This window comes from Scomber japonicus, chromosome 10 (genome assembly GCF_027409825.1).
Source record: "Scomber japonicus isolate fScoJap1 chromosome 10, fScoJap1.pri, whole genome shotgun sequence".
In the NCBI taxonomy this organism is placed as follows: domain Eukaryota; kingdom Metazoa; phylum Chordata; class Actinopteri; order Scombriformes; family Scombridae; genus Scomber; species Scomber japonicus.
In genome coordinates, this window is record NC_070587.1 from 24,237,276 (window position 1) to 24,253,953 (window position 16,678).

The 16,678-nt window shown below is 38.8% G+C and overlaps 1 protein-coding gene across 1 annotated transcript; it reads right to left on the reverse strand.

Moving 5' to 3' along the window:
• Window positions 1-7,838: 7,838 nt before the first annotated feature.
• cndp1 (carnosine dipeptidase 1) lies at window positions 7,839-15,689 on the reverse strand. Its single transcript, XM_053326788.1, has 11 exons — window positions 15,576-15,689; window positions 14,575-14,718; window positions 13,762-13,924; window positions 12,670-12,758; window positions 11,823-12,020; window positions 11,626-11,710; window positions 10,457-10,617; window positions 10,217-10,381; window positions 9,971-10,112; window positions 8,450-8,597; window positions 7,839-8,231 (listed from the first exon to the last, which is right to left on the reverse strand). Exons 1-11 carry the CDS (start codon window positions 15,687-15,689, stop codon window positions 8,153-8,155), a joined length of 1,488 nt encoding a protein of 495 aa, XP_053182763.1. The 3' UTR covers window positions 7,839-8,152.
• Between the last annotated feature and the right edge of the window lie 989 nt (window positions 15,690-16,678).

The window sequence follows — 16,678 nt, forward strand, 5'->3', positions numbered from 1 at the left end:
CAATAAGGAGCAGAAAGTTTAATTTACTTTCATGTTCTCTTCTAAATGTGTTCACATACAAGATGACCTTATTTCTTTTTGACTTCTTTTTAGTAATGTTAGATCTCATTCTCATTTCTGATCGACTTAGTGAGTTCAAAGTTATTATTACTGGTGAAAGAAGTTGTAATAAACCAGAATATTCCTTTTATATAAGAGCTGTGTTTAAAATTGCCTGAACTCATTTAAATGTGTGTCAGACAAAAATCCTCAGTATTGACGACCTGCCTTCAATAAGTCTGTTAAAAGTTAAATGTGCTGAATGTCACACAGAGCTGTTCTGGTCGTTAGCATTTTATATATCGACTTTCAAAGCCTCTGTTTCTTTGCAGAAGTCGAATCAAGGTTGTTTAAGGAGGATTTGACAGATCACAATAAATTGAAGATGGAGGACACTGCAGACGAAGCAAACAACAGAATACATTTCTGAGAATTATTGCTTTATAGAGATGGGTTGGGGCACTGAATGGCTCTGTGTCTAAGTAGAGCGTTAGGCGGAAACGCTTGTAGATCAGCAGAGAAAAAGAAAAGAGATAAGAACCTGAATAGGAATCCGCTGTCATTCTTGTAAAGTCAGAAAAGAGACAAAAGTGCAAATAAATGAATAAAACATAACTTAAACATACACGCACATATCACCAAACCAACAGAATAACACCACACATAAAGACACAAAAGTAAAAATCCAGATAATACAGAAACAGTTTTCTTAAGCAAAAACACGTGATTTAGTACACTTGACAAAATACTATAACTGTGAAAGACATACATGATTTATTTATTCCCTATGTCACCCTTTTGCAAAGAACGTACGAGATAAACATCATCCTCACCTTGAGAATACATTGTTCTTTCGCTTTCTCCTGTTAAATGAATTCAGCCAGTGTACGCCTATATCGCCGTGTTTCGGGGCGAGTCATCATTCTGAAGGTGTCTGCTAAGCACAATATTGTGATGAATGGAACTCAGATGAAACCAGCAGGAGAGCTGTCGGGCCTGTCACAGAGAAGCATGAGCGCTGCCAGATGCTGAACGGGTTTTCACCCCAGATGGGATCCAATCAAGGGCCATCACCTTCAGACAGACAGACAGACAGACAGCTGGGTTTGATACAGCAGAGTCAGGGAGAGACTGGATGAGATGAAGATGAAATAGGTTCGGACAGGCAGTATGGAGGTGTCAGTTTGTAAGAAGATTGAACCCAAAGAAATAGATGATCTGTAACACATTCTTAGACTTTTAAATCATACATTTGAATAAAATGTAAAATGAATTAGAAAGGTATCAAATAATGTATGGCCCTTGCTTGGATGATGAAGGGACTGGAAGAAAAAGATTGATTTAAATGGTTTTGGAGCTCAATTTATCTTCTGTAGGTACAGTTGACAGCATTTTTCGAAATGCAGTGTGCACTCACTGTTTGTACTTTTCCATAAAAATTCAGTTCAGTTTCCACAAGGCAGAAGAAATAATAATTAGACATAACAGTTAGAGACTGAAGTATGAAATGTGCGTTAAGTATACAGTTTAATTCCTTTCATTCTACAATACCTGCACATTGCTACTGTGGCATGGTTAAGTACAGTTAATGGGGTTGGGATTAAGGCGTCAGTACACTTTAACCGAGGTGTTCATTGGATGGTTGGACAGCATCTGAAACCTCCTCCCGCTACACCTTTCCAAGGTCAGAATTGGGGAGGATTGGATGTGTTCAACATTCTTCATATCTTTCCGAAAACGTGAGCAGACTTACTTTAACCAGGGAATTGGAGACAATATATGCAGAATCGTAACTTTTCTATCAAAAGGATAGACTGTCCACAAGGGCATAGCATGATCCCCTTAGTTGAGTGATTATTAAGCTTTTTACCTCACTTTCAGCTGTGGTGCTGTAATGTTCAGGCATGATCAGATAAAATACTATACAGAGTAGTCTCTCTTCTGAGTATACTATTTAGGGTTAGGGTTGGAGAAGGTTCGTAATCATGGGAAGAGAACAAAAAGGAAACGTTCATTGCACTTTTGTGGCCAAGAACAAAGTCCAATCATATGAAAGTTGATCATACTACACAACCATCCACCACCCCGAACTCCACACTTTCACATTTCATCTCACTAAACAAACGGTTCACTGCATCCTTCACTGGCACTAAATGTTGGCACTAAACGTAAATCATGACTTGTAGAATCACTCAGTATGATTAGTAGTGTAATTCCCAGTGATACTTTCAGAATAGACTCACAATGCTGATCCTACTACAGCTCTTTGCAGGTTATCATAAATATTAAAAAGTTGTAGATGAAATATGAGCTTTTCTTACATCCATTGACTTTTGAAGCACAGTGCACAGACAAAACCTGCTGCGCTGCCTCAAGAGCGACGAAGACTAAATTGAGATAAGCAAAGAGATCTACCGGACTCACAGGTTCAGCATGTGAAGGCTTCTTAGAGATTTGTAGCCCAGGAGGAGATCAATTCTGACATTTAGAGGAAGCCGAAGGAGACACTGGAGCTCTGGATTTTTTTTTTAGTAAGGATGAGTTGTGAGAAAGGCCAGTTAAGGCTTTCAATGATAGCTCTTTATGCAGCAGACTACCACAGTTTGATATGTACTGTATGTATTAAAATATGAAAGCTTTGCTGTGAGTCATACACACAACCAGATCTCAACAGATTCAGAGTGAGAAGCTAAAGACAAGAACAAGACTTGCTGACCCAAAAAAAGAATTTCCCAGATTTTTTGGATCATCAAACACAATGAAAATCAATGGAAGCCTTTAAATAAGCCATTGCAAAAAGCTTCCAAATCCTTCACCGCTTTCACCTTTTCTGGAACTGATTAACTCCTTCAAATAACTCACTTTAACTGAGCCTCTCTATCAATTACCATCCCAACCTCACACACACATTCTTCTCCAGCTCATAATCGTGCAGGTTAGGTTTGATTGTTACTTAAATCTTCCCCCCCAAAAACTCCCAAACCTTTGACTCTGAAATGATCTAAATTGTGAGCTCATCGGCTGGGTGGGTTTTCTTTTTCCCCCCACGTTCTGCACCTCTTTTCCTACTTCCTCACTGAAGTGTTTCTACCCATTATGCGCAGTGACATTCTTTGTCTGAAGGACATTGGCGTTCGGCCAAGAGCTTCCGCTGGGCCGGCCCAGCCGTTTAATTGAAACCGTAAAAGAACTTTCTTTCGGCACAAAAGCCCTTATGTGGGCTTTGTCGCAATTAGATTGACCAGAAAGGCCAGCGAACCTGATAAAAAGGGATTAGGAGAAATGTATTGCTGGGATATTATGTTGAGTGTGACACGGCAGTTTGTGGAGGAATTAGCAAAGGCCCGACCCGTCCTGGACCGGTCAGGCAGAAGGACAAACCGGCGATTAATGGAGTGGTCAAAAGGCTATACTTAAAACACAATTTCACAACAAGAGCTGTGGAACATTGTGAACACTGGTCCAACTCAGCAGCACAAGTGGTACAGCAAAGTACATCGCTCACCTACGGTTACACACCGCACTCTGAAACAGCCGGCTGGAACTTCATTATATGGAGTCGCCCACTGTGAAGGTGCAGAGTTTACTCAACAAAGCTGCCCGCCGGACACAGGGCAGGAAGTGTACCTGAACTTCTGGTTCTCTCTGGACAAACTAGACAGATTTGAAGTGTTTTAAGGTGTAGTTGGTCCATAACAGCCAACTAACATCAATGTCATTATTAGAAAGAACCAGGAGTTTTATGGTGCTTTTTGTATCAAGTGGAGACAGGAATAAAGAAATTACTATTAACTGAACATTATAATACAATTAGAAGAATGTAACATGGTTTCATGCACGTTCTGCACTGACATAGAATTTTTAGGAACTGTTCCAGTGGCATCTGTGCAATCTCTCATTACATTCTTTCATCAGTCTTTCTGAAAGAGTGAAACATGCTCTTGAGTTTACTGTCCATATTCTACAATTATATTTATTCATTTGGAAGACGCTTTTGTCCAGAGTGACATACAACTAAGGATCAATTCAAGCCGCAGAGAGGCCCTTGAGAAGTGCCTCAACTCTCTATCTATAGAACCATAGACACAAGAGACACAAGGTTGCAAGTGCATGGAATAATATATAAAAGCGTACTGTAGTAAATGATGAGATTTAGAGAGAATGAGTAGATACTTTTGGCAGAGGTAGGTCTGCTAATTGAATTGAGTTCAGTAAGGTTAGTTGGTCATGATGAAGAGTTCTTGCAGACCTCAATAAATGAGCATCTACTTAAATTTTTGCTATTAGAATTCAAACCTGTCATGATTGTATTAATGGTAAAGAATTATACATTTTTTTAGCATGCACAAACCTAAAGCTCGCATGTTTTACCAACGCAACAGTACATGCAAAATGCTAGGTAACTGTTGGTTTTCTTGCGTATATATCCAACTCTCTCTTCTAATGTCATCCATTATCTGCTGTTAAAAAATATCTGTATTGTTACAGCCATGTATGTACCTCCTCAGTTGAGCTGATGACATTTAATCAGCAATGGTCTTGGGCTTACAGGAAAACTTTTTTTTTTAACAGTTACATATTAAAAATAAACAAAAAAGCACTTTTAATTCAGAATCTTTATTTTGACATTTGGAGTGAGCTGTAAAACATAGCTGAGCAAAGTTATTTCTCAAGGCTGGATTTTTAGTAATTCACTTTTTTTTTTAAATGTGAAGTTCTCTTACTCATGGAACAAAAGTCCCTATTTGCACTTGAGTATTTCCATTGAATTTGAGTTCTTTATACTCAATTTTAGGTGGAAATGTTGTACATTCAGATAGATTCTTTCATGACTTTGTTAACAAAAGATTAACTCATAAAGTATGACATATTGCATAGATAAATTTCCCAAAAATGTGTAAAACAATTACAATAAGGCACTTTGAGTTCATAGATATCATCAATTTGTCCCCAACAGATACAAACTTCACCACAATACTTCTATTGACAATTTTAGCTTTTCAGTTTAAATACAAATTCAACTTATTAAAGAATGTACTCACTGACATTTTCTACTGAAACACTGCTTGAAGAACCCTTTTACTGTAAACCTACTTTACCGTGACATGATTTCAGATTTCATGCACAGTGGGCTGCTTCAAGGTGGATTAAGGCTTGTCGCTGTGAAACCAAAGTTATTCTCAGCTCCATCACGGCCCTGTCCTCAATACCGAAGCACTTTATAAATAGGCAACCAAATAGAGCACTGTTACGTCAGAGAACTGCCTTGTGTTTCACTGTGTAGTCACACTGAGTTTTTATAAGAGGTTTGCTACAATAATTACTGACTGCATTTGGGATAATACAAGCACTGTACATGTATATCATTAAGTTTCATGTGATGTTTTCAGTGATTCATGGGTTTGATTCAGCTGATTTAAAACCCTCATATTGAATCACTATATTTGCTTGAAAACTAATTATCCAGTTGTAAATTCATTCTCCTGTTTCTGTCTTATTTGCTGCAGGTTAAATGTTGGTGCGTGACCAGCTTGGCATCAGATCAACAGACTCACAAGTGTGTGAGCAGAGAAGAAAGCTGCTGTACGCATACTGCCCTCCAGTGGTCAGAAAGCTGGTACTGCACCCTTGGAGCCTCTGCCCCAGTTAAACCTCTTCCTCCACTGTTTCTTATTGTTAAGAACCTTCACAATGACTGCAGTCAGGTGTACAGTGGGAGCAGAGGAAGTGGGTGCACTGCAGAGGAGAGGTGAGTATTCTCCAGCCACTACTTTTAATGCTAAAAAGTGTGATCAGTGTGCTTTATCTAAATAATAAAAGCAGGCTAGACTCCTTTTATATTTGTCACTCCGCTGTGTCTGAAGGTGAACAATAAAGTAAAAGTGACACTGGCTGGTGTCTTGTCAGTGGCTTTGTTCTGTCACTGCAGACGAAGATGAGCTCCTGGGCTGCAGCCTTCAGACTGTACTGCACTCTACTACTGTGTGTGTGTGTGTGGGTGTGTGTGGGTGTGGAGGGTCAGCTGGTGTTGTGAATCAGGCCGCTGAAGTGTGAGACACGGCTTCTTCACAACACCAGGGTCCCTCCGTACCACTTCCTGCTGGGATCGATGACACATCTTGTGAATTAACAGTAATGGCTCTCCTCAAATAGATTTAAATATATCAGATATATGCCAATCAATAAATGCTATAGTATAAATACAGGCTGAAATACCTGTAATTGTCCATAAATAATTGTCATGTAATTGTCCAATACCTGTAACTGTCCATAGCTAATACTACCTTGTGAGTTTTGGAACTAAATACTGTATCTTTACTTGAGTCTGGGTTTGTCCATAGATGTTTTGATATAATATTGTATGATGTAAATATTTGTCCTTATCTGAATTCACTTCATCTTTCAGTAATTTGGTACTAAAAACCTTATTTTCTTTTAAAGAAATCTTCTAATGCAGTATTAATTGAATTTGTGGTCAGTGCTGTTTCACAAACTTCCCGGAAGGTCTTGGCTGCACTGAATGATTGTTTCCATTATGGATTCATCTGTCCATTGTTCATATGATTGTTCCATCAATTGTTTAGTCTATAAAACATCAGAAAATAGTACAAAAAAACCCACCTATCTCAATTTCCCAGAGTCTGACATCTTCAGATCGCTCATTTTGTCTGAATCAATAATCCAAAACCCAAAGGTATTTAATTTATAATTACATAAAAAAGCAGTAGAGCGGCAAATCATCACATTAGAGAAACTATACCAAAGCATATACACACATAGCAAATGTGAATGTTTAATTATCAACCAAATCAAAAATAAGATGGAAAGATACACGAGAATCAACAATAAATGCTCTTAATTCTTGAAAATAACTGAAACTAATGGATTTGTATTGGAAAATTGTGAAATAACCACATTGGGAAGGCTTTTCCGCTTATTATGATTTTTCTTTTAGACTCCATTTATAGACAAATTATGTTTTGCAGTGTAGCCTAGTCTGTTGAAAGAAATGTGGCAGAATGCTGAGATGATTTCACCTGTTTGCCAAGACAAATTCAGTTATCTTTCTATAATTGAAACTGGTTCTGCCTTATTCTGATTATTTCAATGTACTGGCACTTGTTCCTGAATTGAACTGAAGTGGAACATGTGGAATTATCTCACCTCAATGATAGAAGTGTTTCTGATTGGAAGAAAAATGCAGTTTTAAGGCTGAATATGAGACTTCTTATTGGAACATTCATAATGAACGCAGTCCACGGTTGGATGCATTGGAAATCAAAGAATAAGCATATTTGTCTAAATGGGACTTTGCCTTGGGTAAAATGCTCTAACATCAGACAATAGCTGGATTCTGTCCATACATACAGCAACTGCTGGCAGTGTCTGTACAGCCACTGCCCTTTCAGACCTTCAGTTTTGGCTTTGATATGAGTATTTGAATAGTCAAATAAATATCACATGACTGCTGAAACATCCACGTGTGTGTGTGTTGCCTCATTCTTATTAACAGTCACTAAAGAACCTTCACATGCTTCCTTCCATAATAAAAAAAAGAGTACACACAATGTTGCATTGTACGGCTTTTACTACATCACACATGGACACACACACACATACAGTACACACACATGCAAACCCATACACACTTACAGTACTGACAGATACGTGGACCATAAACAAATGCCACATATTCAAAGCAAGTGATGAGAACAGCGACATGAGCTGACTCCACACACTTTGACCAATCAGAAGTAGTACCAATATACCCACAATGTCAAAAGTGATAGATAGATAGATAGATAGATAGATAGATAGATCGATAGATAGATAGATAGATAGATAGATAGATAGATAGATAGATAGATAGATAGATAGATAGATAGAAACTCCATTTTCATCGCTTTTTAAGTACATTCATGACTTACAGTAAAGGTTTTGCTTTGAAATACTCGAGTAGAACAGACACATGCAGGGAGCTGAGATGCTGATAAATAAAGAGCTTGGCAGGAGGCAGGACGAATGAGACGGAGATAAAGACAGAGAGAAAATGCAGGGAGAGCTCATCATAGCTGGAATGATTGAGAAGGTCACACAATAATACCAGAAGACTTCACACGCTGCTCTTCTTAATCTGAGCTACTTCGTTCAGGTACGCGATGAATAACTTGGTTCCCTCAATGTAGTTGTACCTGGCGAGGAGAAGATGGAGGAAGAAAAAGAATGTGAGGTCATCTGTTTAAATGTCAGTATGAATTGGGCACATTGTCATTTCTATGTGGAAGTAAGTAGAACTTATAACTCATCAATACAAATGAACCAATCTCTGTGCTTTCTCTTTGTGTAAATGGAATAAAAAAAAACCGAATAAATCGCTTGAAGGTGATAAAACAGAAGAGTGGAGTCAGACCTGCTAATTTTCTCATTCTGGGAGTGCAACCCGTCGTCAAAGCCGCCGATGGGCATCATGACGAGGCTTTTCCCGGTCACATCCTGGAAGGTTCTGGCGATAGGGATGGTCCCGCCCTCACGGATCAAATCAGGATCCATGTCGAAAACTGGAGAAAGGCGGACATTTTATATTAGAGAGTAATGGACATGAACTCTCTGGTGTCTTATCACAGAATAAAACAGCTGGACGTGTGTATCATGTCCATGTATCACACCACTTAGATGAGATTTCCTAAAACACTAGGGGTATGTATGCTTGGACACAGTAGACAAAGCACTTTACAAAGAATTAAAAGCTAAATCAACAGCATAGGCATATACAATGAATATAAAAGCAATGTAAGAGTCATAACAGAAAGGCCATAAGCAATGCCATTAAACTACATTCATATAAATCTATGAGCCCTCATGGCTGGGAATGAATCGGTCTTGTTTTAACTAAAAAACAAACAGTTAGAAACCTGCCAATGAAACAGGACTAACAAGATGTTAAAAGAGCAGTGATGCAGCTCCTTGTTGGCTGTCTGAAATCATTGCCTCTAGTCAGCACAATGTATTTTTTTGTGTTTGAGCAGGAATGTTACAGTCTAGCTGAGAGTAAATAAAAACGTGGGGTTAAAATCATTACTTCCCTCTGGCTGTACATTAGCAGCTGTACATTACCCACATAATGGTCAATATAGCCTACTGTAATGGTGGACGGTTGAAAAAGGAGTGTTTCTGATGTGGTTTTATTGAATGGTCATGCATGTGATACCTACATATGTAATCATCTGTCGACAAGTTTAATATGGGAGACAGAATAACTCTTAAAATATAGATAATATTGTGTATGTTGTTAACTGTTATTAAGGTCAGGTAGGAACATATGACTGGAGAACAACAAGGGTCATACAACTAATCATGTGGGATGAAATGTATAATATATTTAATAAGACTGAGGATGACTTGCATATGTGAATGTTTAAATACTGTTCATGTACATACAGCATGTGCATATATTTATATGTTTGGAGGTGGGGATTAACTAGAAACATTTACTCTGCTACTGCTAGGGACACTTTATATTAAATACACTATAAGGCTTAACCCATTCTCTTGATGATGATAATTATTGTCACTGTTGGAAAACTAGTATGTCCAAAACAAAATATGGAGTTACAAAGTTTCTACTCAACAGCAGCGTTATCCTATCAGAATAAAATAAGAGTTGTTTGGGGACATGCCTGGAGGTACTAATGCAGCATTGGTGAGAAGAGCAGCATTGTTCAGTGACAGTGTATTTTGACAATATATAGATGATACACAGTGTACAGAGCTTGAGAAACTGTACATTTCAGAATGTTCTCAACCCAAGTTTGTATACATTGTCGGTTAATGTTGGTGGAGAATTTTGTGTATTTTTGTTTAGCTGACCACAACATGATGCTTTATCTTCACTCTCTATATAGGTTTTTAATGGTAATAATATGTGTTATACCTTTCTTGACAGCAGCCTTGCCAGCTTCATAAAGAGCATGCTGAGTGTCAGCCAACCAAGGCTTGGCCCCGATCACCATGGTGACCTTCAGCTTGTTGGGACTCTTCCTCTTGGCAAACACTGAGTGAAGGTAGTCTGTCACCTAAAGCACAGAGAAGATAGGAGTAGAAATTATTAGCTCATTTTATATATAAAAGACATATGATTGTTTTGTTTTCACAGCAGAGCTTTCACATCCTGTTTTACCTGTTTTTTGACCATAGCAGGGTCCATGTTGGGGACTTGTCTAATGGAGAACTTGGCAGTAACCTTAGCAGGGATTACAGTCTTAGTGCCGGGGTCGGAGAAGGCCCCCTCGATGCCATGGATGGTGACAGTGGGGTAGCGCCACAAGTGAGCCAACAAGTCCACCTACAGAAAACACCACAGATAGAAAGTCAACTTTCCCTCACATTTCATTATACTGATTCTATTCACTCTTCTCACCTTGTTGCTGTACATGAGCTGGGTCACACCGATCTTGCTCTTGTAGTTCTCCATGTCAAACTGGATGTCCTGGTACATCTTCCATTCCTCATCAGAGAGAGGCGCCACAGCTTCTCTGATCCCAGGAATCAGGATCTTACCGTTGGGGCTGATCAAAGTGTCTGAGAAGAGGAGTTAAAACACAGATACAAGCTACTGATGTTATTTCTTAATGGGCTTTACTTTACACTTTCTAGAAGTTATGCTGCAGGGTCAGATACATTATGGAGATGTGGGAGTAATTTGATAAAATGCTAATTTGTTTAGGGATATGCAACTGAACTGAAATGATGCGATTATAAGAAATGTTGCATATTTCTGAGGCGCTGTTGTGTGTGCTTTCAGAGTTAGATAGGAAGGTCTCAATGTTAATAGGGGTCATGGTGCTAAGGATAAATGGACTGTACTTATAAAGCACTTTTCTAGTATTTTGACCACTCAAAGCAATATACACTACATGTCACATTCACCCATTCATACATTGATGGCAGGGTGCACAGCCATGGGGAGCAATATGGGGTTAAGTATCTTGTCCGACATGTGGACTGAAGGAGCCAGGAATTGAACCATCCATATGTCCGTCCTGGAAAATGGATCCCTCCTGTGTTGCTCTTAACAAAGTGTCTTCCCCCCAAAAAACACCTAAAGTAGCTCCTTTAAATAGTTGCGTCAAGGGTCTAAGGATAGAGGATGTTGTATGCTGTGCAGACTGTGAAGACTATTGAGGCAAATTTGTGACTTGTGATATTGGGCAAAATAATGGACCACTCTCTTGTCAGCATGTTTAATATCAGACTACACCTAGCAGCCAATTAGCTTAGAATACCTCAAAGACTAGACACAAAGGGAAACAGCTAGCCTGGCTGTGTTCAAAGATAAATCCACCTACCAACACCTATTAATCTCATAAATTAACATGTTATATCTTGTTGGTTTCAGTCCAACAAAACAGAACTGTTAAAAAAAGAGATAATCTATTATTATCTGTTATAAAGTCGGTTATGTGGCAGACTATTTTTTCTGCACACTACTGAGGCACTACTGATATGAGTTGAGTGTCTTATCTTCCTGTAGGTAAGTAAGTGGCTGAGTGAGTGACTAGTTAGTGTACTAGCTACAAACACACTCACCAAGAATGCCAATAAGGTCGGTCATTGGTTCAATCACAGCACCTCCATAGACACCAGAATGTAAGTCCTGCTTAGGTCCTTCAACCTGCAAACAAACCAGAGGAAACATCTCCATGAAGCTGCCTGGAAGAGTGTAGTGAGTGTGTAAAAGTTAAGAATAATGGATTTGGGTGTATGTGTGTGTTCTCATTCACAACCTCAGCAAAGAAGTAGCAGTTGCCCCTGGTGCCATAGGTGAGGGCGGGTCGTCTGCTGAGCCAGCCGCAGTCTGAGATGATGATGTAATCTACGTCAGAGAAGAAGGTGTCTCTCTGGGCCATGATCATGGCGTCGAGGCCGTTGGAGCCCGTCTCCTCCATGCCCTCGATGACAAACTTCACATTCACTGGCAGATCCTGGTGGACGAGAGAGAAAACAAGAGCTCTATTGCATTAGATCTGTTTGGCAGTAAGATGGATGGAGATGGAGAATCTTATGTGGAAAAGCAGCTTGTTTTTGGATTGACAGGCTGGCCTTTTTTTGAAACTGTGTTCCAACAGGCTTTTGCACACTCGAAAATCATGAGCTGTTAGCTAGTCTTATCAACACCCACACAGTTCTTTCTCTCTCAATGCACCTAGCATCTGGCTAAGCCTTTTGATGTGCATATTCCACTCTGTGTTTTTCTCACAAGACAAAGCGGCGGGCGAAGATGGCGGGAACAGACTGCTGCAGTGACTTTGCAAAAAGAAAAACAGCAGTGACTTTGCAAATCCGTTTGGCTGGAGCTCAGCTTGTCTCTCTCGCTTGTTTTTTCTACTCGACTAAAACAGTCTGCTCAGGAAAATAGCAGTTATCCTTTAGGTCTATCTTGCCTGAGGCATCTCGCTTTGTTTCCATTCTTTATATTTCAAGTGTTTGCAAGACCAAGATGATTTGGAAATAAAAGCTCTAATCTGTCCCCTTGGTTTGCCTTCCCTTACACTCCCTCATACATTTGACTGTATTCATCTGTGGTATGAAAATCTATCCAGTATAACAGTGGTATTGTGTGCTTCCTCTCACCATGTTGAGACTCTGGTAAGCCTCCACAGCATGGATCCAGGCTAAAACTGGAGCTTTGTTGTCTGACGCTCCTCTTCCATACAGGTTTCCTAAAAGGCACAATGACACAGGAATAATTATATTTATCTCAAAGGTATGGATTTCACAGCGGACTCATTTTTTAAAATAGTTACGGTACGGCTGCTACATTGTGCCTATAAATCATAGCAGGCAGTGGTTATGTTACACAAAGGATCTAATGTAGCCAGCAGGTTTTAAGACCAGTGTACCTCTGTGGGTTAAGCACACAATGTGAAACTAATAGAATGGACTGCACTGCGACTGTGTGTTTGTCATTTTTCGCCTGCAATAAATTTTCAATCGTAAAATTGTCATGTTTTGCTGTGTGTGTGTGAAACAGAGTTTACCTTATAATACAAGACAAATTTCAAAGTTTCACATTAAACTATTTTCAATTGAACTTAATCTAATCTCACCACCTGACAACTGAGATATTATCCATTACAATTGAGGACTGTGAGATGGAGTTGAAAGCTCTGGAAAAAGCTTTGGATGGATTTCTTTTTGGCAATCTAATCTGCTCTGATCTAAACTTTATTTTCTTTTTCTGAAAGGTAGAAATCTGAGAACCCAATTCTTCATTTTGATGCGATTAAGAGACATACTTTCTCTTCAGTGGCCACTGACAACAGCCTGCACACATGTGCAGCAGTGACATAACTACACTATACAAACATAAGGTACACATTATTTTCTTTGCTTTTTGCTCAGTGTATTCAATATTTTAGTTAAATACAATGGGGTTTTTTTTTTTTTATAAATGTGGGCACTCAAAACACTTCAAGACTTTATAGGTCAAAAGCATGTAGTTCAATCTTTTAAAAAAGGTGGTTTTAGTGACTTTCCACTCTGCTAATAATCAAACTGGAAGAAAAAATTATATAATATTTCCATTTTTACATAACAAAGATAAATATTTGCACACAATATCAATAGAGGCCTTCGAACACACCAGTCAAACCCTTATAGATATGATCAACACTGAGCATGGCCCTAGTGTAACATTACATTGGAGGCATTAAAAGCTGTTACCATTGATTTCAGTCAAGTTGTAGGGATCTGTGGCCCAGCCGTCCTCTAGCTTTGCTGGCTGGACGTCCACATGACCGTAGACACACACTGTCTCCTTGTTGGGGTCATTGCCAAACTGAGCTGTCACCACTTTAGGTAACGCTAACGTTTGGCCGTCAGGAAGCTGCAGACACCAAAGAAGAGTTAATGAGCTGTTGCACTGTTACGTATCGTTTATTATCCATCTATCATTTCGATTTTATAGTTGCTGAACTTCTGTGGAGCCCTAAGTGTTATTCTTCGTGTACTACTATGTATGCTGAATTAGCTGTACACAATCTCAATCTGTGTGTACAAGTGATAATCTTACAAGCATAGAACATTTAAATGAAATACCTTCCTGAAATACACTTCGACATAGTGTGAAGTCAAAAGGTCATCAGCTATTCTTTTTTACCTTTTAAGACAATAAAGTGCAGTAACAGTTCACACAATGTTTGTCCTAATTACTGCTGAGGAACTGAGGATGGTGACCCGGAGTTTGACCTCACACCCACTTTAAATTTAATGAGTGTGGAAAGCAGCTTTGATGTGTCTCAGTCAGTAATGAGGAGGCTGAGTCCATCCTAACCGCTCTGCAGCCTTTTTGAAGTTAGCTGCTCGTTTGCAATCATCACCCAACCTCTGTGTTTGAAATGCATCCTATTTACTGACCAATTAGGCTGTTGATTATATAGAAAGTTTGAATATGTAATTAATATATATAATTGCAGCACTTATTAAAAGGCGGGGTGGGGGCTGGTTTTTGTGGGGGGAGATGGCTTCGTCACTGACTTCTTGTTCTCCGATGTCCACCAGCTCCACGTTTCCTCCCATCAGCCTCAGCTTCTGAGCCGCCATCTCCATCATGCGGTGTAAGTCCTGTCTCTTCAAGACATTGCTGGAGTCGCTTTCGATTGCGACCCAGTCCCGTAGAGCCTAACATGCGCACACATACACACACACACACACACACACACACACACACACCATTCAAAACATAATCTCACAGTTATTAAACTCAATTTAATCCTTCTGCTATATTGTAAAATATACTTAAATTTGAATTTTTCTGAAAATGGTACTAAAATGTATTGCTCATGCATGGAAAACGTAGGATTTTTTTCTAATTATTTGTCCAATTATTAAATATATTTTATAATATTTAGACAAAATAATTAAATATATATCAATAAATACCTTTTTAACCCTTACATACTGTTCATATTCTATAATAAGTGAATATACACTCACAATCACACTATATTCTGATCGTATGTTATCTAAAATGAAAACATAACAGCCATAATTATTTCTGCTCATTTATTTAAACTGAAGGATGCAACAATATCTGAATATAAGTCTTCACGGTAACCCTTAACACCCTCTATGTGCAATAATAATTCATTGTTTTTAATTGCTTTCAAATATCAAAACGGGTCAAATTTGACCCGAACAGTTCGTAAGGGTTAATCTAACTTTGTGTGAGAAACAGCAAAAATCAAAAAACTGACAGAAAACAATTTAACCATATTCCTGTTACACATTGGTTTACCACAATTATTTAAGCTTCCTTTACTAATTTATTTTGTGTAATTATAGTGTACAAAACACAACTTATAGTTACCAGTCAAACACATCATATATATATATTATTTTTTTTTACAGAATATTAGGTTGCTCTACAATCATCTGTGGTAAATATAATCAATAAAGAAGCTAGACTCCAGCATGTCCAGTGCATGGATACTTAAAAGTGTTACTAAAAAAAGAGGAATATTAAAAATTCATCGTACCTCTACATATTCTTCTTGATGGCTGTCGATATACTCCGCCAGCTCACTGTACGGGAAAGCGTGGATGCTGGAAATGACCAGCAGGAGGATCGAGGGCAGCACCGGGAGATTCATCTGTTGAAAGAGTTGGATTTGTGCAGGTTCATAATGGAAAGGGTTTTTAATACTCCATTAAGGAGCCCATTATTTACAGTCACCATTAGAAGAGTACGCCCCAGTGCTGGAGCCAAATTCCCTCTAGTCACACCCCAACCAACTAAGACATTTTTCACTAGCCAGCAAAGAAAGTCTAAGAATAGTTTATTCATTCATTTAAGTGATGCTGTTTCAAAGCCTTTCCTACACTGCTGGAATATGATCCTACTAGATAAATACTGAATCCATTTTGATAGATTTGCTCTCAAAAAATCAAATTTAAAATATTTAGTCTGATCAGAAACAGCCTCAAAAATCAGCACAATTTGTGTGTAATTGGATGTAAACCCTTAAAATAAATGCAATCCACAAAACTCTCCACAATACACTAACCTGTGAATCTTTTCAAAGTAGATGACTTTTTGTCCTTTTCTCTGCTTGCCGTGTGTGTGTGTGTGACAGTCTCCTCAGGCAGGTGGACTGTGGCCCTGTGTTGTTGCTTGGGACATTTATATACCCTCCCTTCATATCACACTCCTACTGGGCCCCGGGGTCACATAGTCAAACATTTCCTGACACGGTGCCAAGGCAGCTGACAAATTAAATTTTTCTTGCTGACAGGCATAAGAATTACACTCAATCTATTGATCCCACCCCAAGAATTCACACCGGGGGTTCAAAAGGAACAAAGCAGCACATGAAATGAACACATTCCTGTTGTTTGTGTTTTGGAATTTCCATGCAAAACCCCCATTTACACAAAGGTAGAAAGGCTTTTCTTGTTCCATATTAGGCAGCTACCCCATTGTGCTGTTCTTAATGCCGAGCATTCCTAGTTGTCACGCAGCCAATATTAGATTATTACCCTGAGCTTGGTTTGTCTGAAAATATTTAATCCAATCACCTCGTCATGTTCATTGGATAAATTGAGCTTGGTAAAAACTTCCTGTCTCGTTCTGTGTGTCCCA

What these genes read in the sequence shown, in the direction of transcription:
- cndp1 (XM_053326788.1), bottom strand. Translation starts at nt 15,689, where the DNA reads ATGAATCTCCCGGTGCTGCCCTCGATCCTCCTGCTGGTCATTTCCAGC. An exon ending in CAACTTGACTGAAATCAATG is followed by an intron (nt 12,759 to 13,761) that starts GTAACAGCTTTT and finishes TGTGCCTTTTAG; the next exon opens with GAAACCTGTATGGAAGAGGA. An exon ending in CGACCTTATTGGCATTCTTG is followed by an intron (nt 10,618 to 11,625) that starts GTGAGTGTGTTT and finishes TCCTCTTCTCAG; the next exon opens with ACACTTTGATCAGCCCCAAC.